The sequence below is a fragment of the Apis florea genome, unplaced genomic scaffold (genome assembly GCF_048593485.1).
Source record: "Apis florea isolate Af1SG1 unplaced genomic scaffold, ASM4859348v1 contig_3493_pilon, whole genome shotgun sequence".
Classification (NCBI taxonomy): Eukaryota; Metazoa; Arthropoda; class Insecta; order Hymenoptera; family Apidae; genus Apis; species Apis florea.
Window position 1 is genome coordinate 2237109 of NW_028256772.1, and position 24147 is coordinate 2261255.

The 24147-nt window shown below is 22.0% G+C and overlaps 2 protein-coding genes and 1 long non-coding RNA gene across 6 annotated transcripts in view; 2 read left to right on the plus strand and 1 right to left on the minus strand.

The window, feature by feature from the left end:
• Positions 1 to 13942, plus strand: part of LOC100867929 (ATP-binding cassette sub-family G member 1) — a 29228-nt gene extending 15286 nt beyond the window's left edge. For all 3 annotated transcript variants that reach the window (XM_086912954.1, XM_086912955.1, XM_012486364.3), the window contains 8 exons: positions 5103 to 5220; positions 7140 to 7335; positions 7727 to 7874; positions 8920 to 9159; positions 10441 to 10557; positions 10805 to 11065; positions 12210 to 12466; positions 13075 to 13942. In XM_086912954.1, the coding sequence (XP_086769080.1) occupies positions 5103 to 5220; positions 7140 to 7335; positions 7727 to 7874; positions 8920 to 9159; positions 10441 to 10557; positions 10805 to 11065; positions 12210 to 12466; positions 13075 to 13413 (1676 nt within the window). In that variant the 3' untranslated portion in view covers positions 13414 to 13942. The remainder of the gene's footprint in view (positions 1 to 5102; positions 5221 to 7139; positions 7336 to 7726; positions 7875 to 8919; positions 9160 to 10440; positions 10558 to 10804; positions 11066 to 12209; positions 12467 to 13074) is intronic.
• A 923-nt stretch (positions 13943 to 14865) lies between these two features.
• Positions 14866 to 23159, minus strand: LOC100867689 (lysine-specific demethylase 4C). 2 transcript variants are annotated; one of them, XM_003693487.4, is made up of 11 exons: positions 23042 to 23159; positions 21520 to 22316; positions 21238 to 21443; positions 20815 to 21161; positions 18237 to 20665; positions 17984 to 18166; positions 17597 to 17896; positions 17328 to 17519; positions 17142 to 17255; positions 16921 to 17013; positions 14866 to 16745 (listed from the first exon to the last, which is right to left on the minus strand). In XM_003693487.4, exons 2-11 carry the CDS (start codon positions 22294 to 22296, stop codon positions 16647 to 16649), a joined length of 4740 nt encoding a protein of 1579 aa, XP_003693535.1. In that variant the 5' UTR covers positions 22297 to 22316; positions 23042 to 23159; the 3' UTR covers positions 14866 to 16646. The 2 variants fall into 2 exon arrangements, with proteins under 2 accessions (XP_003693535.1, XP_086769079.1); XM_086912953.1 differs by having other exon boundaries at positions 15965 to 16222.
• Positions 22537 to 23997, plus strand: LOC147656919 (uncharacterized). The gene is made up of 2 exons (XR_015293534.1): positions 22537 to 23243; positions 23662 to 23997. It is a non-coding gene; the product is annotated as an uncharacterized LOC147656919 (long non-coding RNA).
• Positions 23998 to 24147: the final 150 nt, after the last annotated feature.

Consider the following 24147-nt stretch of genomic DNA (forward strand, 5'->3'; position numbering starts at 1 on the left):
TAATGATAATAATATTTTATTTTTATATAATATTTTTGAATAATTATCATTTATTAACTATCGAAAAATATACATATATATGAGATATAATGCGATAAGTGGATGCACACACTTGTCAAAATTTGCAGATAAATCAAAAATTAAAATCGACCGCCTATACAAATATATGAATATTTGTATAGGATTGTAAAATGATGTTCAAAAAATATTTCAGATTCATATTTTTTTATAATTAACTTTTATACTATTTATTTAACAAAATTACAAAAATACTAATTCTAATTATTTTGTAGAAAATTTTATAAAATTACTATATTTGTGATATGAAAAAAATTTTATTTTAAATTTATCTTTTTTTCAATATATTGAACAATATGATTGTTTCTTGTATTTTATGTAGTTTTTTTTCACGATTTCTTTTTTTTGATATACACAATGTACTCATAAATGTATATAGAGAAAAAAAAACAAAAAGCACATTGAAAGAATAGAATTTAGATTTTAATTTACTATTTTAAACTACATTTATTTGTGAAATGTTATCGCTTTCTAATGGAATTATTACATTTTAAAAAACAAATTTGATCCTTTAAAATCTGAATTTTCTTGTGTATTAACTCATCATCTAATATTAACGAATTGACAAATTACAAATTAACTATAGGTTATAAATTTTTCTTTCATAATTTTACAATTTATTTTTTAATTCAGCAAAAAAGATTAGCAATTTATAATTTATAACATAATTCAATTATGCAATTGGATTTTGAAAAAGCTTCCATTTTATTCACTATACAAATTTTGAAATAGATTATTTAGATTATAATATTCGATGAAAGCTTAGTCGATTGGAACTTGAAATTGATCACGCGTACATTTCTCCACATTTTAGAGCATTAAATATCGTTCGTGATGTTAAGAGAAAGTGGTCTTGAAATAATCCCGAGAATAGCAAAGAAAGTTTAAATGGAGAAAGTCGCATTAGGTATTTTGAAAGATCTCATCATTATTAAAAGTTGACAAAAAGGATTAGTGTATAATAAATCGAAAAAAAATAATGATCGAAAGGTCGTTACTATCACTCTTACTTGTGAATATTCTTATCTAACATATCAGTAGTATGATATTATTTTATTAATTGTTTTTTTGAATCAATAAAAAGCATGATTTTGAAAAATTCAAAAGTTATTTTATAATTAAAAATGATATATATAAATTTTTATAAAATTGATATATTTAAAATTTATATTCATGATTATATTCGTTCATAACGATTTTTTGTATTATTTATAAATTAATAAAGATATTTCACTAGTTTCAGACTTTAATAATAATAATTGCTAACATGTCTAACAATTTTTATAAATTGAATTTAGCACTTAAATAATTCCTAGCCTTAAAATTGAAACTATGCAAATTTGCATGTAAATTTTTTCGATGTTAATAGATTTTTTTCGATGTTAATAGATTTTTTTCGATGTTTCATTAAAATTCTTTTCAACACAAATAACTATTATCGTAAAATTTAACATTATATTATTAGTCTATTATGCATAAAGTTTTAATTATAATACTATAATAAATTAAATATACGATATTAAACTATATTATATTATATTACGAAATATAATTTTAAACTTTATATATTATATTAATAATATCATTATTAATCATTTGATATATTTTTCATAAATCATAATTGTATTAAATATCGTACTTCATATTCAAAACTTGTATAGTAACAAAATAGTAATAAAAAAAAAAAATGACGTATTGCTGAACAGTCTTTGTTTAAAGCATATCGGACATTGTCATATAAAATATGCGCTATTGTCATTCACGGAAGTACTGTCGTCATGCATTTATCGATTTCTAAATTGAATGACATTATTCTGAGTACGGCTGAATGTTATTCATAATATTTAGAAAATATATTATTATTTATTTGCAAATAATATGCAAATAAATAATATATATGTGGTATAATAATATAATATGTAATAGATACTAAATTTTAATATAATCCGATATTTCAATTAAGAAGATTAGATTAATTATTTAATCATTTTTTATCTTCAAAATAAATTTAATTTAACATGAAATTAATTATGATATACATGTGTTTATCAATTTACTTCGTAAGCTTGTTTAATGATAGAAAAAGTAATTTTTTTTCGAAGAAATAGTATTATGATAGTATTATGAATAGTATATAGAATATCTGTGGAATAATTTTTGAGATTCAGTTTTATAGGCTAAAATAAACACAAAAATACATAAAAATATTTATTTATTAAGTTAAAAGAAATTTGAATTTGCAATAAATAAAATAAGACGAAAATAGACAATGATATGTATAATCGAAACAAAACACTCTTCATTTTATTCTTAATGCAAATTTCAATTGTTTAATAAATAATAATATTAATTGACATTTCTATATAATAACAATTTTTGTATTCATTTTGATTTCTAGTATCGATCTTTTTTTTCCATGAATATATTAAATTTCAGACGGATGATTTAAGATTACGTGTAATGAATGCAAGATCAATTTGAAATAAATAATAATAAAAAATTTCTTTTCTCACACTTTTAAGAAAAATATTTTAGTTTCAAATATCATATATATATATATATAACGATAATGTTTATTATGTTGAAAAACATAAAATTTTTATTTACGATGTATCAAATCTGAATTCGAATTAATTTGCTTCATAATATAATTTGAGATCACCGATAATTCTAGTTAACTTGTTGAAGAAGTGTTTCAATCTTATTTGTTTATTTAAAATAAAAGACGAATACTTATGAAGATTAATACCCTGTATAAAAATATTCTCAGGGAATTCCAAGCAACTGATGACTCGCAAGCTGTGTATGTATTCTTCTTCTGAATCATTCTTTTCTCAGAATCACACCTTAGAGTAAAAAAAAAAGTAAAAAAAAGGTTATAATAATTATATATTCATATAAAATAAATATGGAATGGTTATTAGTGGAGGAATCGACATACTAGTAAGGATTTATTTTATTATTAAAGTTTTATAGTATCATATAAGTTAATAGATAAGTTTTAATTTCAGATATTAAATTAAATATAAATATATATTTTATATTTCATAAATATTAGATATTATATAATATTAGATATAGAAATTATATATTAGAAATTATTATTTTATTTTGAAATTTAAAAAAAAAAACAATCTTAAAAATAATTTTGTTATTCCTTTTCTCTTAATGTGAACGTATAATTTGAGAATATATATTTATATGTTATTTAGCAATATTGATATATATATAAATTATGAACGAAACTGGTTATTATATAAAAACATATCTATATTTTGATAAAAATTAAAGTTCAAAAAAAGCAAGAAATATAGTTTTCATTGAAAAACTCTGAGTTATTATAAATTAATACTTTCGATTCTTTTACAATTTTTAAGAAATTCTTTTGTTCCCTCGTATAATTTATGTAAATATATTCGTGAAATACATTTAGAAGAACGATTTTAGAAGCTAAAATAAATACAAAAGTTAATATACAAAAATATTGATTAAAGTTCATTTATTAAATTATATAAACAACTAAACTTGCGTTAGATAAAATGAAGCAAAAATAAATCATAAATATCAATATTTTATAATTATACGATGTTTGATATATTGGATAACAATCAATGTCAATTGTATCGACATATTTTCATATTCTTATCATAAATATCGATTTTTTATTAATGATATTTGATATGATAATTGAATATGTTAATTGTAAATCAATCTCAGTTGTATTAAACATCTCATTCTACATTTTTTATCTTTTTTTTGCCTTTTTTATTTATTGAACAAAGTATAAACAAAAAACTATTTTTCGTTCAACAAGTCGAGTCAATAATGATAAATAAAAAATGCTCTTGTAAAGCATATGAATCAATAAGTAGTTACATGTTAATTAGCAAATAATTTAACTAACTCTTTGTTTGAAGAATATTTTCATCGATTCAAAATATTATTATTGATTTTCATGTCATTAATGCACCACGATGCATATATTAATAAATGTTAATATGTTTTTTCTAGATTGAGATAATGATGCTGCGATGAAATAAATCAAAATTAATTTTAATAGAAGATTAGGTTTTAACAATATAGGTATTAATAATCCGCTTAAATCTTCAGTATTATTTTATTGAAGTTGTTCTACTTAAAGTCTTACAGACTTAATGCTATTGAAGTTGATCCTATTTTGTACTTTATTGCTTTGTTTAGTTTCATTTCATTTGATATAACTTCTAATTATATGTAATCGAGAAAAATTCATTTGGAAAATATTTTAATGATTAAAATCTAATTTCTATCAATATTTATGTAGATTTTTATGCAAATTATGCATATTTTTCATGTTTTGCATATTTTACATGATCGATAAATGTATATTTTTAAATATAAATGAATATTTTCTTTTGATATTAATTTTTTTTTATATACATATTTATAATAATTGAATATTATAAATAAATTTAATTATATTTTGAATGAAACTTTTAATCACGATATAATATAAAAGAATTGGAAAAATTCTGAATTTATAAAAACAGTAAGAGAATATCTGATATGATATTAAAATAATAATATATTACACGATGTCTCGTATAATGATTTCGTTTTCAATAAATAATAGTAATTTTTCTAGAGAATTAGAAAATTTTTATATAATATTATAATTTTAAATTGATAAATCTGTATAATAAAAATATAATATAATAAAAATCTATATAATAAATATAATAAAATTACTGCATTTTGTAAGTACTAAATTTGACATATATTTTGAATAATTTGAAATTTTTTTCAAATAAATAAAATATCTGATCATGTTTTAGCTGTAAAAAAAATTTATTTTTATTGAATAATAAATCTTATTATTTTATTTTAATCAAATTAAAATTAAGATCTTAAAATTACATTATTATACAATTACTTTAATTCAAAGATAATAACTTTTTTTTTCAAATATAGTTCAAAAAAATTATATATTATATATGTTTTATATTGTATGTATATTTTAAAAAATGTATTTTTTCTTGTTCCAGAAACCAAAGACATTCTACACGGGGTCAGTGGAGAGTTCAGAGCCGGCGAACTAGTCGCTATAATGGGTCCCTCTGGAGCCGGAAAATCTACTTTATTGAATGTTTTAGCTGGTTACACGTGCGTATTTCTTAAATATTTAAAAAGTATAAAGCAAAGTCATTTATTGTAAAATTACGATTATTGTTTATTGGTATTTTTTCACATGAATATATAACATAATAATTCATGTCATTATTTTATATCCCATATCGATTGTATAAATATTAATAATTTTAACATTTATACATATTTAATTATTTTCATTACTGCAATATTTAATTAAAATACACACCAGAAGATGCGATCATATTGAATATATATAAATAATATTCTATAATAGAAGACATATTATATATAGTATTTTATTTTTTTTATCTTACAATAAATGAATATTATGAAACTGTTTTTTTCATTAAATTAAAATGCTGTTACGAACGATTCTACTTTAGTATAGAAAATAAAGAAAATTTAAAATTTAAATGTAATAAATTAAATTTATAATATATACACACATACACGTATATATGTATATATATATATATATATATATATATATATATATATATATATATATATATATATTTGCATGCTCTTATACTTGAAACTATATTCAAAATATGTATATATGAATGTATGTATGTATATATATGTACACATACGCGCATGTGCATTAATTTATACTATAATGAATGAATGTTATATTAAAAATTTTAAAATGGCTTAGTTAAAACTTTTAATCTCATTGCCTAAGCAAATAGTAAATGTGATATGGCAGTATATATATTGCTGAGCAATCTTCTTACTTTATTTCCATCTCTCATTCTATCTATATAAATTAAAATTGCTTATAATTTAAAAAATAAACTTCAACAAATATTTTTCTAACAATCCAAAAATATGTTATAAGTATCATTAATATTTATTATTTTTATACTTTCTTTTATACTTTAAATTATATTTATACTATGATCATTATTTTTTTATGGTTTATATTAAGAATTATATATTTATATATATATAAATAATAATAATAACAGACATATTTTTTTTATTCAATCTATCTTATATTCTAAATCCAAATTATTTATTTTTTAAGTATTATTTATTATATAAATATTCTATAAGATGTTAATGTAATGTAACATTTATAGAGAACTAATTTTAGAAGCCAACAACAAATAAAATGTTGATATGTAAAAATTTCACTTGAGATTTATTTATTAAATTATAAATATTTTAAGTTTAAGTTTGCGTTAGATAAATAAAAAAAAAAGATAAAGAATGAAACTTCTAAAGTTTTAAATAGAGTTGTTTTATTCTATTTTCGTCTCACTTTAATGTAAATATTTAAATTGCTTATAATTTAATAATTAATTATATAATTATAATTTAATAATTAAGCGACATTTTTATATATTAACTTTTATTTTATTTTACTTTTATTTATTTTTAGAAGCAATCTTTCATATTTCATGAATATATTAATATTTCATAGATGTTTAAATAGATTCAAAAAAAATTTCAAACATCCATGAATTAGAAACAAATAAAAATATTTATACTTTTATATAAAAAAAGAATTTTTTTAATAAATAAAATTATTTTTATATAAATTTTTTTACATAAAGAAAAGAATATGTATGAAAGAAAACATGATTTGTAACATAGTCTAATATTTTATAGCCAGGGTTCTTGTATAATATGTATATGATCAAAGTAAGAGGAAGTATCATTTAATTAAGCATTTCTTGATATAATACAAAAATTTTTATGACATTAATAATTATTGATGGTTAATGATTAATTTACTATTCTGAAATAAATAACTTTTAATCCTAGTATAATATTATAATAATATATATATAATATATAATAATATATTATAATAAAATAATATTGCAAAATTTAAAATGAAAAAAATATTTTGTATAATGATCTAAAGATTTAGTAATATTAATAATGCAATTGATTTATTTAAAAATAAAATAATATTTCAGAGTAAAAGGAGTCCAGGGTAAGATTCTAATAAATGGAAAAGTTAGAGTACCGTATAGTGAGAGGTGGAAGAGGACTTCATGCTACATACAACAGGAATCCTTGATGAGAATAAGGATTACTGTGGGAGAAGCTATGACATTAGCTGCACATTTAAAACTTGGCTACAGTATCAGTTCAGCTTATAAGCACACTCAAGTTTGTATCTATAATATAAATAATTTACTTTATAAATACGTAATATTTTCACGAATCAATATTTTCATTTTCGTAAATAAAATATCATATTGCATATTTATATATATATATAAATAATGTTATTATTTTTACTTATTTAACAGTAAAATAATTTATATAAAAATTATTTAATATAAAAATATAAGAAATCTATAAAATATGATATTAATAATAATATATTTTTCTATTATAAACTCTTGCAATTGCCTTTTGTAAAAATTATCTAAATTAATTGAATATAAATTTTATTTAATAATTATTTAATAATTATTTTTAATTTAATAATTTAATAACTATTATTGTTTAAAATAATGATACATATCATAATGAATAATATTATTTGTATTATCAGGTCTTGGAATTATTAGAAATGTTAGGTTTGAGTCATTGTTATGATACTTTATGTGGAAAACTGTCCGGTGGACAGAAAAAGCGACTGGATATTGCTCTGGAACTTTTAAGTAATCCTTCAGTATTATTCCTTGATGAGCCAACAACTGGTAATTATAACAAACAAATTTTAATTAATATCGCGCTTCATAGATTAGAATAAATTTTTAGTTCCATACATAGTGTATGGAAAAATATTTATAAAAACTATTATTATATTTATAAAAATTGATAGTTACATAATAATTATTTTTTAATAATAATTTGCTAATGAAATATTTAATAAAATTTTGTTTGTCTAAAGTTAATATTTTATCATAATTCATTTTTTAAAATAATAATCAATATCCATAATATATAAATTGAAATATAATGAAGTATAATATTTTATTATTTTAACATTAAATTATATTACGAAAAAAGAGAAAAATAAAAAAAAATCAATAATTAAAAATTATATATTTGAAATATAATACTGATGATCAATTGATGCTTTTTAAATTCTATTAGAAGTCATATCATAGATTGCTTGGAACATTTCGTCAAGGCCCCTACTTAATATGATACAAGTGCTTTACAATAGCAATTCATGATACACAATTTCCATTTTATTTTAATCCCAATCATTTTATTTTAATTTTTTTTATTATATGTTTTTTATTTTATATGTTAACTGTTCCTTTATTAATATTTAAAATAGTAAAAATATGTATATTTTAAAAGATTGTAAAATATATTAGAAATATTAAGCAGAAGTATTAAAAATAAAAAACTTATTCAATTAATTATATTTTTTTATAGTATACAGTATACAGATAGAAATAGAACAAATTTTTATTCTTATTGTCAAAGTTATATAAAGATAATACATAAATACGTTATAACGTATGTAATAACGTTCACAATGACTAATTTGTATTTTGCTGCATCACTGTCAGTAATGTATATTAAACTATAGTCATATAGGAATTGTTCTCGTGACTCAGAGAATATTCAATTATATTATGTTCAAATTATTAAACTCTTTCTTTTTTTTATTAAAATTTTTATAATCTTTTTTTTAATCAATATGAAAAGAAATATAAAAATTCTTTTATAGATTTAATATAATAAAAATAATCTTTTGAATTTTTTTTAATTTTTTTTTTATTTTAGGTTTGGATTCATCCTCGTGTAGTCAGTGTATCGCATTATTGAAACGTCTCGCTAATATAGAAAGGCGTACAGTAATATGCACGATACACCAACCAAGTGCATTGCTCTTAGAAATGTTTGATGCTATTTATGCGGTTGCTGATGGATATTGTATATATAAAGGCCCGGTAAAATCTTTATTACCTCATATGTCCTCGATTGGAATTGATTGCCCACCTTACCATAATCCTGCTGACTTTCGTACGTAGATTGATATTGTATTCATTTAATTTTCATGTTAATTGAAATATATATACTAATCAGATTAAATGATAACATTTAAGGTGTTTTTTTAAATCATTGTTAGTGCTATTATTAAATACATTATTTTAAAATTATTATGTATATAGTAAAAAAAAATATAATTATTATTAAATTGTTAGAAACATAATTATATAGTTGTTTTCGATGATACAAATCAATAAAGATGAATCTAAAAAAATAAATTGAAAATATAGAATAAAATTTTTTTTTTATTGAATTTCATTTCCAAATAATTTATAATATTAAAGATATAATACAATATATAAAATAATATTAAAGATTCGTATATTTGCATATATTTAACTTTATAGATTAGTTTTTGTTGCTTTTTTCCATATATGAATTTTATCAATATCATGACTTATTATTATTTCCAAGTGAAATTTTTAGTCTTTATCGTAATATATAATAAAAAAAATATATTGTCCCGCTAAATGCATTAATATGTGATTATTATACTAATTATTATATTATTCGTCAATATTTTGATAGAATAATGATTGAAAGAATAAAGAAAGTTTATTGTAAAACATTTTAGATTTTTTGATGTGTTTTGCCAACATGATAGTTGTTTTCGATCAATCATAAGAAATGGGAAAAAAATCAAATTTTATAATATGTAAAAGAAAATCTTAGAATTAGTTAATAAGATATTTTAAGTTATTAGATATAATAATCTAAAATAAAAATTGTTTCTTGACTATCTTTCCAGATACTATACATATATATATATTGTAATATTAATAGAATAATAGAAATTGAAAATTTGATTTGGAAATAATAATAATGATATTAATAAAGTTTATATATATATAAATACAACAAAAATTAATCTAAATAGTATAGACAAATTTACATTTATTTAATAAATTTTCAATATTAATTTGAAAATATTTGAAAATAAATTCATTTTTGTATGAAAAAATATCATTCTAGTTTTCGATTTATATTTCATATAGATTTATCTTTTTATGATTTGTACTACCAATTTCATAATATATAACAATATATAAATATTTATAAAAGAATATTATTTTATATTTATTTTGTCATCTAAATTTATACTTTTTTAGGCAATATCACACAACTTTTGATAATATTTATTTATAGCATAGAGAGAGATATTTTAATGATATTGAATAAATAACTTGATTTATTTAAAATTCTACAGTGCTAATTAAATTACAATAGAATTTTTTTTTATGTTTATTATTACAGTTTTAGAAGTTGCAATTGGTGATTATAATATTACCGTGGACAAATTAGCGGCTGCCATGGATACGATATGCAAGAATGACAAAACCGTTATTTATACGATGAAACCACAGTTAGACGGTAATTGCAATGTTTTCTTATTCATTTATCTTTTTAGATTTCTCTTAATATAACTGTACATATCTATGAAATTTCTAAAGTTCTATTATACCTACTTTCTACTATAACTAGTTATTAGTGTTATTATATTATATTAATTATAATATAAAAATTAAAAAGCATTGAAATTCATTTTATCGTTATAATTCATTTAATTTTATAAAAAATATTTAATATATATTATTATTACGACTTTTTGTCAGTATAGAAAGCATGAAAGAACCACCTCCATCAGCGGGATTCATTGCTCAGTGTTATTTACTTTACAAAAGACAATTACTTTGTCTTAAAAGGGATTATACATTATTAGTAGTACGTCTATTGTGTCATTTGTTAATTGGAATAATCTTTGGCTATCTGTACATGGGAAGTGGTTATAGAGCCAACGGTGTACTTGCTAATTATGTTTATCTCTACGGATCGTTATTACTTATTGTATATACGGGTAAAATGGCTGTCACACTTGCTTGTAAGTATTTATTTATTTATTCATTCAATATTGTATTATAAAATATATTAATTGTTTTTAACATAGAACTTTTCATCATAATAATATATTAAAATATATTGGTATATAATGGGTATCATCGAATATATAATGGACATTACACGAACTAAGAACTAAAAACTTTCTCTTACGATTCACTTTCTCGAGTTGTTCCTCCATTATTTTCTTTTTTATTATTTTATATAGTTCATTTAATTTTAATGATCTCTTTAATGATAGTAGATCATAAAAAAATTTTTTATATTAATTTTATTTTGTTTTTTTTAAATTGATATTTATTCAATATTTTATTTCTTAATATTTTAATTATAAAAAAATTGCATTGTATCAAAAAAAAAAAAAATAGGATATCAATTTTCACGATTTAATTTTCCTTTATATTATTATCATTTCGCACCATTGGTAGAAAATGTAGGTCAAGGAACTTGGTATGTAGTTGTATTTCAGACTGAATAATAATACAAAGAAGAGTTAATAGTATCTCTAGACATTCACTCCCGTAAGCCAAATGCATTTTATTCGTTTATTGAAGCATTGCTGTATATTTGTATCATATATTTCTTTTTTTATAAAAGATGTTAATAATTCATTATTTTTATAATTTATCTAAATTATTTCCATAAATGGTTATTATTGCTTTAATTAATTTTTTTTTCCTTTTAGAAAATTTTTCAAGAAGAATTCGCTGTAAATTTTGTTTTATATATTTTATATATTATATAAAAATGGAAACAAATTTATATTTAATAATATAACGATTTTGAAATTCAGATTATTTTATTTCATATTTTGTGCTATGCTAATATAATTTTCATAGTTTAAAAAGAGAAAAATATATAATATATAAAAATATATACATATATATGTATATAAAATATATAATGACTTATATATATAAATATATATATATATATAAAATGACTATTTTATGTATAATATTTTATGTATGTATAAAGTAAAATTAAAATTGCAGGCACAAAATTCTGTTTAAATGTTAAAAAAAAACTTTTTATTTAAAATTAATTTTTAATTTTATATTTAATATTTATATACATAAAAAAATGAAAATACGATAAATAATTAAAAAAAATTTGAATATTTTTAGTTCCATTGGAAATGCGGATATTAACAAGGGAGCATTTCAACCGGTGGTATCGGTTAGCACCATATTATATTAGTATGCTACTAGTGGAAATACCTTTCCAGGCATCTTGTGCAGCAACCTATTTGGTTGTAAGTTATTGGTTAACAGGACAACCTGTAGAAACTCCTCGTATAATTTCTTTTATGGTTGTCAGTATAGCTGCTAGTTTGACGGCACAAGCATGGGGTTTCTTTATTGGTGCAACTACACCTGTTAATGTACGTATATTTTTTAAATCATTTATCATGATTTTAGAATATCTAATTATGAAATGTATGAAAATAGAATGTAATTATAATAGCAATATGAAATATTCTATGTTCTATATAAATAATTCATGAAATAAATATATGAATAAAATATTAATTTTTTCAATAATGTATGTTATTGTAGGTTATTACGCAAATATAAATGCGCATAAATTAAAATACTATCGATTTTTCAGAATATATTATATATTTTGTTTTAATAAATGATTCATTTATTATACAATTTTATTTTTTTAATTAATAATGATATATGATAGATAAACATATAAATTACAAAATATAAATAAAAAAATTTATAAATTTATTAATTAATTATATAAATATATTCTAAACATTGCATAATTGCAATAATTCTTTTAAATTAATAAATATTAAAAATTATTTTATTGGATAATTATTAGAAAGAAAAAAAGACAATATAATTTGTATATTTTTGTCACTTAATATTTAATAAAAATATTTTATTTATATTATATTATGATACTAAAATATTTATTAAAAAAATATTAACTTTTGTTTAAAAAGAAAATTATAATTCAATTTTTTTTTCTTTTTAGATTGCAGTATTTGCAGGACCCATAATTGCAGTGCTATTTTCCGTATTCGGATTTTGTATTCGTTACATAGATACGCCGCAAATGTTTCGATGGATGTTTTATATATCATACTTTCGTGCCAGTTTTCACAGTCTCTTACACACTGTCTATGGTTTTGACCGAATGGACTTGAAATGTGACGATTTCTATTGTCATTATAAAAAACCAACACAATTTCTCAAAGAGATGGAAATTGCTGATACAAGTGTTGCAAACAATCTTATTTTAATACTTGGTATTGGCGTATTAATGCATTTGTTAACTGCTAGTGCTCTATGGTGTAAACTTAATAGAAGATAAACATTATTTCTAATTTTGGTGATCCACTATTGCCCAGCAATTATGGCTTACTTACTGTGACAATGGTGCTAAAAGAAGTTCTTTTGGAACTTCTTAGATATGGATTAATAAAATTTATATTTTTATTTATACTTACCTTGATGAAAAAACTTTAGAATTTTTTAAAATTTTTTATTGAATCTTGATAAATTAATAATAATTCTTATACTGTACTTATGAATTATGGAAAGGTTTTTGTTGAAGTTAATATTGGAAACATGCACATATTTAATTTGTGATGGCAATATATAAACTTAATTAAATAACATAGAATTTCTAATTCAAATTTATTATTACATATTTTTTTATGATTACATATTATTTCATAATTACTGCATCAATTAATTTATTATATATTTTTTTTATCAAATACATTTTATATATTTGAAACTTTTATAAGAAACGAGTCACGAAAGCTTTAAGATATTCGTGATATTTGATGTACATTTAGTTATTATATAAATATATATGTAATGTACATATGCAATAATTAGAAAGAAACTTATTTTTTTATCACATTTTTATAGATTACAATATTATTATCTAATAACATTTATCATTGCATTGTTGCAATGTCATCAATTTAAAATATTAATTATAAATTGATTTAATTATTTAATTATTGATCAATATGGAACTGATATTGAAATAAATATATTAAAATTTTATTGTAAAAAGTGATATTATAAATAATACTATTTAATATTAAAAAATTATTTATATTTTATATTTATTACAAATATGATGATGTCAATAAGCAATGATTTAAAAAAAAATTTCACTTATTTTTTATAACAAACTAACAAAATTGTTAAATTAATTAAAAAAAATTCATGTTTCTTTATTTTTAATATAATGGATATAATTACTTACTGTGATAAATATTTTCATAATTTTAAATAATTAATATTCTTTAATATAATTTTATATAAATTAAAAAAATTAGAATTATCTAAAATATCTCTAAGATTGTTTTATAAAATCTATCTTGATAATTTAAAAAAATCTGATTGGAAAATATATTAATAATTTTTATCTTTATCGTTTTGAAATTGAAAGTTTAAATTATATTTTAAATTATGTTATTTCAATTTTCTATTATACTAATTGTAGATAAATCATTTTGCTTAGAGAGATAAATCATTACACATTTGATATTATAAGTATGAAATAAAATTCATCAAAATCAATCAAAATAAACAAATTTTATCCAAACTGATTCACTAAATTGATTAATGAATATTTATTCTAAAATTATAACTGTTACAATTATTACAAATTACAGCATTAAATACATTATTATTAGATTTTCTAATTAAAGATAAAACTAACTTAAAAAAAAGAAGTAAATAAAAATCTATGAATTCGTATTCTACATTTATAATAATGGTAATTTAAAAAGAAAAATAACTATTTTATATATTCAGTTTTTATTATATTTTGTATCCAATTTGTTTCTACATTCGGATACATAGTTAATTTTTTCTTTCATTAATATCATATACAGATATAATGCTAATACAATTCCCCCAACCTATTTCAGTGGATAGTTATTATAAAGTGGCCGGGGAAGAAAATAATTTTTTTTCGCATAAATTAAACAAAATTAAGTTACAACTAAAGCTCGTTTCACGCGCACGCACGTACATATCTTTGTTTTCGGGATTAAATAAAATTTGTAAGAAACAAATATCAAGAGATCATATAAACTAACTCAAATAACTAATTTTTTTTAAATTAAATATACATATAAATATATATATATATATATATTAATATTTAATAAACGCTGTGTTGTGTTCACATATTATACTCAATTATGAATACAAATCAACGAAACAAAAAAATGAACGATATATAGAATTAGAAACATATCTTTATAACTAACGAAATGGCGCGAATATATTAGTTTTGATATTGGTAAAGAATTAAATTTAGATGTCTAATACACATATTTCTTTGTTTTAAAAATTTTCATTTAACAATTTTATAATGAACACATAATTGAGTACTATAATTTATCAGCGATTCTTATTCTTAGAAAAAAAAAAAAAAAAAAAACGAAGAAGGATTTACAACTCTCCACATTAAAGGGATCAATAGTTGTCAGAGATTGAAATGCAATGAAATTTCATAATTAAAATTTAATTAACTTTAAAAATAAATTTGCAAATAATTAATTTCACTTTATTAAATATTTAAATAATTAATAAAAATACGTCATAGATTTTGGTGAAAAATACATATATATATTTATATAAATTTTATAGAATATAAAATGATAATTTAAGAAAAATTATGAAATATACAACTATTGAACCCTTTTAAAAATGGTTTATTTATGCTTTTGATAACGTATTATGATTTAACATGATTTTTATTGAGAAATACGCAATGTAAATCTCTAAAGTGTTCATTTTAGACGCTTATTCATAGAACAAAGTAAAAAATGTTTTTAAATTACATATGTGGGATTCATTGTTTAAAAACATCTCATATCTTATTCACATTCTGTAAATATATACAGAACTATATTGCATAAATTTTATTTCTATTCTTTTTTGATCCTTATTATTTGTTGAATATTTTGTTTTTAACAATTTTAACAATTCCTCGAATTTGATAAATTGTTCTAACTGCGTGTAAATACAAGGAATAAGATAACGCTTCATTCATTTCGTATGAAGAAAATCTTGAATTTGAATTTTTAATTATGTGATAAATAGTTAAAAATTCGTACTTAATTATAACCACAGAAAAGAGACGTAATCTGTAACACCGTAATTTCATTAATACTTTTTTCTCGTCGAGACATTGTAACATTTATATTAAATTTGTTTTTGTAAATTGAATCAAGATTTTAATACTCATTACGAGCATGTTTAACAAATAATGGTACATTTAAAAACAAAGAGATATATAAATATACCAATAAAAATGTCGATAAGTTAAAAAATTAAAAAAGCAAAGAAAACAAAAGAAAACAGAACGAAATAAAAAGAAATAAGATAAGAAATGAAAATGAAGAGAAAATGAAGAAAAATAAAAACCTGTTCATTTGGTCCATTTTAAAACGCATACAAGTTTAGAAAAAATCAAATTATTAGATACAATTATTTGTATATATTATGTACAGTAATTTAATATTATTTGTCTCTATCGATTATTTACAACGAACCGTATATAATTTTTTTTTAATCACAATATTTCGACGGTTTCACCTTTCTTTGCGCCTCCGATTCATCCTCTGTCCCATATAGATGATACCGGTGCTTCATTTCGGTCGCAACAGACTTAATGAAATCATTTAAAATAATAAAAAGTCAACACAAATTCATGATAAATAAATCAATAATAAAAATGCATTAAAAAAAAAAGTAAGGTGAATCATGTAAAGAAAAATCCTATTCCTCAAAATCCTATTAAAAAATTTTTCACGCAAACAGATTAATTTATCACTAAACTCACCAAACGTGAACGAACTCTTTTTGGCATATCTTCTTGTAAGCTATAAATCTCATTTCGTTTTAATACGAGTTGCGAACCATCTTCGAAAATTACCTAAAAAATATAGTTATAATTTAAAAATTAATCTATAATTATATAATTAATTAATTTATATATAAGTGCAATAATATTAATAATAATAACAATATTAAAATATTAATATATTATTGTAAGATACTTACAGTATACATGATTCGGTGATTTGTACCTTCAAAGATACCATTGTATAAGTTTCCATCTGTCCATTTTACAACGACTGCAGCACCTTGTTGCGGTGGATTTCCAGGATCATAGTTCTACATAGAATAATAAAAATATTTGTACACATTTTTAAATGAAAAAAAAAAAACATCCATATATATACTTACTGTAATATCTGATGGATATAAATCTTCGCTAAAACTATCATCACTAAACGTAACCATGTAAAACAAAGTATCATGTATGGAATCTACTTTTGCTTTATAATATCGCGTATTACGATGTTTTGCCCATACAATTTCTCCTTGTCGAATCGTCGGTATCTTTTCTTTTCCATCACCATGCCCATCACATGTTATCTACATAATAATCTTTGTTATAATTTTAATATAATTTAATATATAATTGAATTTTATGTAAATCCTTTTTAAAATACCTGAAGTTCTGGTGAATTGTATACAGGTATTGTAAATGTAGCACCAGAAACAAGTCCACAAGACGGATGAAATAGATTATTACACTGATTACAATTAAGACACGCTCCATCTTTCTGCCCGCAATAACAACATTGTTGCTTAACATTATTTGGTTTGATGGTTAATACATTAATAGGATCCTTATTTATGGCATCCTTAAAAGTTACACCTGGTAATAGAAGAGCGCACAATATGTGTGCCCAATTACTATCGCTGGTTCGCTTAAGAGCTCCCCCTCGCATAGGACACAAACAACACATCTACATTATATAATAATGAAAATTAATCAAAAAATTTATTAAAAATAAAAAAATAAAATATACAAAAATAATTTTATATATACGTACCACTTGTGTTTTACCAGCCTTGCACTTATCACAAGCCCAATTTCGTAGATCTGTAGGTAATACGGTGATTCCATAACAGGAGGCATGAACCGTGACGTGACACTCTCTACAACGTAAAAGCTTATCATTTTCCGGTTCAACGATTTGTTCCTTTGAATTTGCAACGAATACATTCGCAGATACCTAAAAAATACGTTTCAATAAAATTTCTTCTGAAAATCTATCATTTTAATTGAAAATAAATATTATTTACCCATATTGGTGAACTTTCTGGTAAAACAGTAGGTTTACAATACTTCCAATCTGGTGGCATTAATCTGCCATGTCCATTACAACTCGAGGTAAACGGAGCGCAGATTGCACAGTGAGAAATTTGAGCACTCCAATAATCATTGAATGCCTTTAATAACTCATTATTCGGAACACTAGGATACAACATGTCGGATATATGTCCTGGTACCATCGAAATACGATGAGACACAGAAGGTGATTGATCTACAGAAGATGTAATTGTACTTGACTCCTCTAAATTTGTTGTTCCGAGTATTTTCGTTTCTATAGATATTTTTTTCCTAGTAGTAGCCTTTTTTAATTTTTCTTTTGGTTTCCGCCTCGAGTTTGTTAATTGTTTTAATGGTGATATACTGTGATATATAGTTTCAGAACTCTTTTGTATATTTTGACTTTGTAATTTATTATCGATTGCAATTACGTTCGGAAACTGTTCTTGTTTTAAGTGTGAAATAGTAATTGTTTTCTGGGAATCCTGTAAATCCGTGATGGAATGATTCGTAGTATATTGTATACTAGTATCTGAATTTGTAATATTTATATTTTTATTGAGTTGAACGATTTCCAGTGGAGTATCCACTTGTGTGGATACAGTTTTTACTTTATTAACAATTGTACTTCCGTTTTTGAACGGTTTCCTATTACAAATTTCTTCTTTCTGATTAATTGTTTTTCTCATAAATAATGAATCTTGTGATTTCGGTATAATCTTTACAAACGAACTTGTATTTGGAATCGAAGTAGAAGTTTGTAAATATTTTTTATTAAAATCGATCGTCAGTGGCGATTGTGTATTTAACGAGATATTTCTGCATTTAGAAGTTGTAGTTAAAAAGAATGTATTGTTGCTCGTTAAATTTAATGATGAGGATGAAATAGTAGTTTCAGGAGTGTCTAAACTTGTTGAAGAATGAGCTTGTTCATCTCTCATATCCTTTAAAAAGAATAAGCTATTATTACTAGTAGAAGGTTGCCAAAATTTTGTTGCCATCATTTTTGATGTATCTGTAGTGGATCTCTTTCCAAGAGTTTTAATATCTGCTTTCATTCCACTTACACATGTTACAGATTGCGCTAATGGTTGAGCTAAGATCGTATTTTTCGCAAAGATACCTTCTAGTCGTGGTATTTGAATTGCGCATGAAGTTAAAGGTTTTGACAGTTCCACAGTCTTTGTTTCGTTTGCTAATTCTTGATTTAATGTTTCTTTTTGTAAAATCGGCGGATTAGGAAAGTTTGTATTAAGAAACATAATGCCTGAACCAGAGAGCTTAGGTTCTCGAGGTTTGGCAAGAGGCCAAGTCTTTGGTGAAACTAATAAGTTTTTTAATGGTATACGAGTATCGTTTTCCTCTCCAATAGATTTTACGGAATCAACTTTCGAAGATACCTCAGTTGCAGATATATTATATGCAGATTTTAAAACACTCAATCTAGGAGCTTTAATGATATCTTTTTTCGCATAATTGAATATAGTTCCTTCAGTAATAATTGTCCCCACACTTTTGCAACTGGTAAGAGTGCTCGATTTTGTTTCTTGTGTACTGATATTTGTATCTTCATTATTATATTCAGATTCTACAATTTTATCGATTTTATGAATAGGTTTTATTTGATCTGAAGAAATATTTTTCAATGAAATTTGCTTAGAAACTGATGGTTTTACTGTAGTTATACTGGTTTTTTTTGTACTCTTTCCATACAAATTTACTCGTTCATTCACACTATTATCTATAATCTTCTCCATTTCTTTTGTATTATTATATATAGAGCTTGCAATTTGACTATTATTTGCAATACTTATTAAATTTTTTTCTTTAATGGAACTCATACTAATTTCATTATCAGAAGAAATTATATGATTACTTATATCTTTATTAATTGTTGGTGTCTTGTGCAAATTAAGACTTGGCATAGCCATTAATTTCCGTTGTACATCAGCATCTGATACATCCAAAGGCTCATTAGTATCGAAAATAGATATGTTTAAATGTTTTCGTTTAGTTTTATTTATATTCTTTGATTTCATTTTCTTTGATTCTCCAGATTTCGAATGCTTTTTCTTTTTCTTCAATGGTTTATCAGTAGCTTCTGAAAAATCAGAACTTTCTTCTACTTTTATATTTTCAATAATATTATTACTTGATATAATGATGTTAGAACTTCCTTGAAGATTATTTTCTAATTGAGTACTTTGCTCCGAAAATGTTGAAGGTAGGAAATTAAAACTATCGCTTGGCTCCATTTTTATTTCAGTCTTCACTTTAACATCTTCATTAATACTTTTATTATAATCTTTTTTAGATTTAGATTTATCAGTATTTTTTTTCTTACGTTTTCGACTTTTTTTGCGATTATAACCGTCATCAAACACGGAAGCTTCATTCACATCTACGATAAATATTATTCGTTAAATTTCATAAGTAAAAATTATAGACAAATTGTAATGTATATAATATAATATATATAATATATAATAGATTATTTGATTTTACATGTACATATTGAAACATAAAATATATGTATAATATAATCTTTACCCATTTCTCCAGCTTTTAGCCATATATCTTCTAAAACTTCCAATTGTTGTTCATCTGGTTGATCGTCTACTTCTTCCAATTCTAAATCTTGTAATACTTTTTTAACATCTGGTGGAATATCAGGACGGTTTACTAATTCTTCCATGTCAACATCAGGATTTGTAGCCATTATGTTTTTCTTTTTATGTATAGTGTGCCGTTTATTTTTTGGAGCAGCATTCAAATAACTTTGTGGTAATTGACTATTACTACATAAAAGATCCATTTGAGAAGGCATAGGTGCAGCTGTTTGTTTGGGATCTTCAGGATGAGGACCAATATCTTCTCCACGTAACCATAATTCATATCTATAATATATTTTAAATTTATTCCACTTATTCCATATATATATTGATAATGCTTTTTCTAAGAACTATTTTTTACCTTTCTGGCTGAAATCGTTTTACAAATGTATCCATAGATATTTTAACCATATCTTTACTACAGGTACACTGTGTAGCTCTTTTACCATATTCTACCCATCGTGGAGCAGCAAAATTTGTGGATTCAGCACAATTGAATCCATGGTTAAAACCTGCATGATATCCATAAGGAAAAGTAATCATAATTTCTCCAGCTTCTTGTGTTATCTAAAAAAGAAAAAAAAATATTAATTATAATTTTTATTTTTATGTAATCTTTAATTTATAAATAATTGAAACTTACTTTATTACATGGAATAGAATATTGTTTTAATATTTGAGGTGAAATAAGAGACATTTTGTGACGCAGGAAAGCTTGACAACTTTGATAACTTGATGGGAAAAAACCACTAGCTAATCTCTCTAATCGTCGACCATGTTCTGGTGGTATAGCATACCAGGTTTTTGGAGCTCCAAAATGTAAATAATTTATGGAATATAAATCCATATCTTCTGTATGCCATGCAAATGTAGTTTTCCACATTCCAAAATACAAATAAGCTGTATTAACACCATCAATAGATATACCATAATCTTTATTCACATAATCAAGTATTGTCCCCAAATGATTAATATTCCACTCTTTTACATCTGGATCAGTCAATGAGCCAGATACATCTGCTCCATATATTGGTGCTACATATGTTATATTTTTCCAGTATTTTCTTTCTAAGTCTTCATAATCAAAGTGACGAGGAGTATTGTATCTTTCAGAATTAGCCAATTTGCTATATTCTTTAACAGTCATAGATTTCTTTTGTATGTTAATTTGCTGATAAAGACCTTGTTTGCCAGTTACAACCTGACAAATTGGTGCAGGAATTGTAAGATCTAAATCATCTAAATCATAACCTTTTTTTCTTGGAATCCATTCAGGTGGTGGAATTACTTTTGCTAAGCCAGCTTTATGAGCTCCTTTGCTTTCCATATATTCTACATATTTGGTAAAATCCTTAAATTCTTCATATGTGGGTCTAAAGACCTGAATACGCGGGGTACCCCGTGAAATGTTGCTAACCATTTTTTTTTCAGTTTACATATCTAAAAAAGAATTGAATTTCATAAGAGATAATTAATTCATTTGAAATATATTCATTTACACTTTAAAATATTAATATTAAATATAAATTAAATATTAAAACATTCCATAAAAATTTAGAAAAACTTAGGAAACTAATTCTATTTAAAAAAGTTTACTCACAAATTTACGAATATATAATGATATAGATAAATAAAACCATAAAAATTGTGACATATAAACAATAAATCAAACATCTAGATTCACAACACATACGATATTAATTTAAAATACATATACGATAAAAAAACAAGCAAAATAATATGATGTAATATTTTTAATCATAATCAAAACAATATAAGATAATTCTATTCAAATTTGTTTTCATAAATAACAACATTCAAAAACGAGAAGTTGAAAACGAGGTGCAATGTTTTTGAGTCGAGACGCGCCGGAGGTGCATAAACAAAATGGATGATATCTATTGTCAAGAAGTACTTCTTAAAATAAACTTTCTTACGCTTGTGAGATAGGTTTCAAAAACTGAAGTGACATGTCATAAGGAAATAAAATTATTATCAATATTAATGATTTGCATCATATATTTGATTCTTAAAGAGGGTTTCCACCGTAGAGATGATAGCTGTTAACGAAATCTCGTGGTGGTGGATATATTGACCGATACAAATCAACGTGTTTGAAATTGTACGATTTTTCACATCACTGTCAAACACGATATATTACTTACATTGAAATTTGACGTTAAAAATCATCTTTCCTGTATAAACACCATGTTCATCCAGATATTGTGATGGATCTTGCGATTTGACACATCTACCGCTGTACCCCGCGCGTCTCATAAAACCAATAAAGATGGCGTTCAGTTTAGAACGCTAGAACATCAACGTGTGAATAAAAAGCGGTAAATTTAAATTTTTGCATTTTGTCACGTACGTAAAATTTTATCAATATTATTACAGAAATTTTATATTATATGTATTTATAATGAAACATTTGCTTTTGATATTTATGTTTCTAGCTCTGTATATAATTATATAATTAATATAAAATATTGAAAATCAATTAATTTATTAATATTATAATTATCAAAGAAAATTTCTTTTTTATAATATTAATAATGATATAAATAGAAAAAAATAAATTGTAATGTATATAAAATTTTATTTGATATATAAAATAGTTAATTTTATATATATTTATAATATTAATTATAATTATATTTTATATATGTAATAATTTAAATATATATTATATATTATATCTGTATAATTAAATTTTTATTCTTATTTTATGATGCTAATTAATAAAAATTTCTAATTAAATACATATTAATTATTTCATATATAGCGTATAGAACACCATCCTACGTCATTTATATGTAACTACTAATATACTCAAATGGTAAAAAAATAATGATAAAGTTAAAATAAATATCAATAATAATATTTAATGTATATCAATAAAAAATTATATTTAAAAAATATAATATTTATTAAAAATACAAATACGTTATATTATATTGAAATATAATAGTAATATTGTAATATGTTAACAATTTGTTAGTTATAAATTTTTAATTCTATTCATTTTAATTATCAATAATTTATATTATATTACAAATACTTAAAATTTAAATAAAGTGTATCGTTGTTAATAAATTTTTATAAGTTTATTATCATAAAATACTTTATTATTAAATTATTTTTAGTATAAAAATAAGAGTACAAGTATAATTATAAAATTTATTTTTAATCGGTATTTATTCTAAATTCGATGTATTTATATACTATTAATTCTTAACAATATATTTTCAATTTATCAACACATTGATGC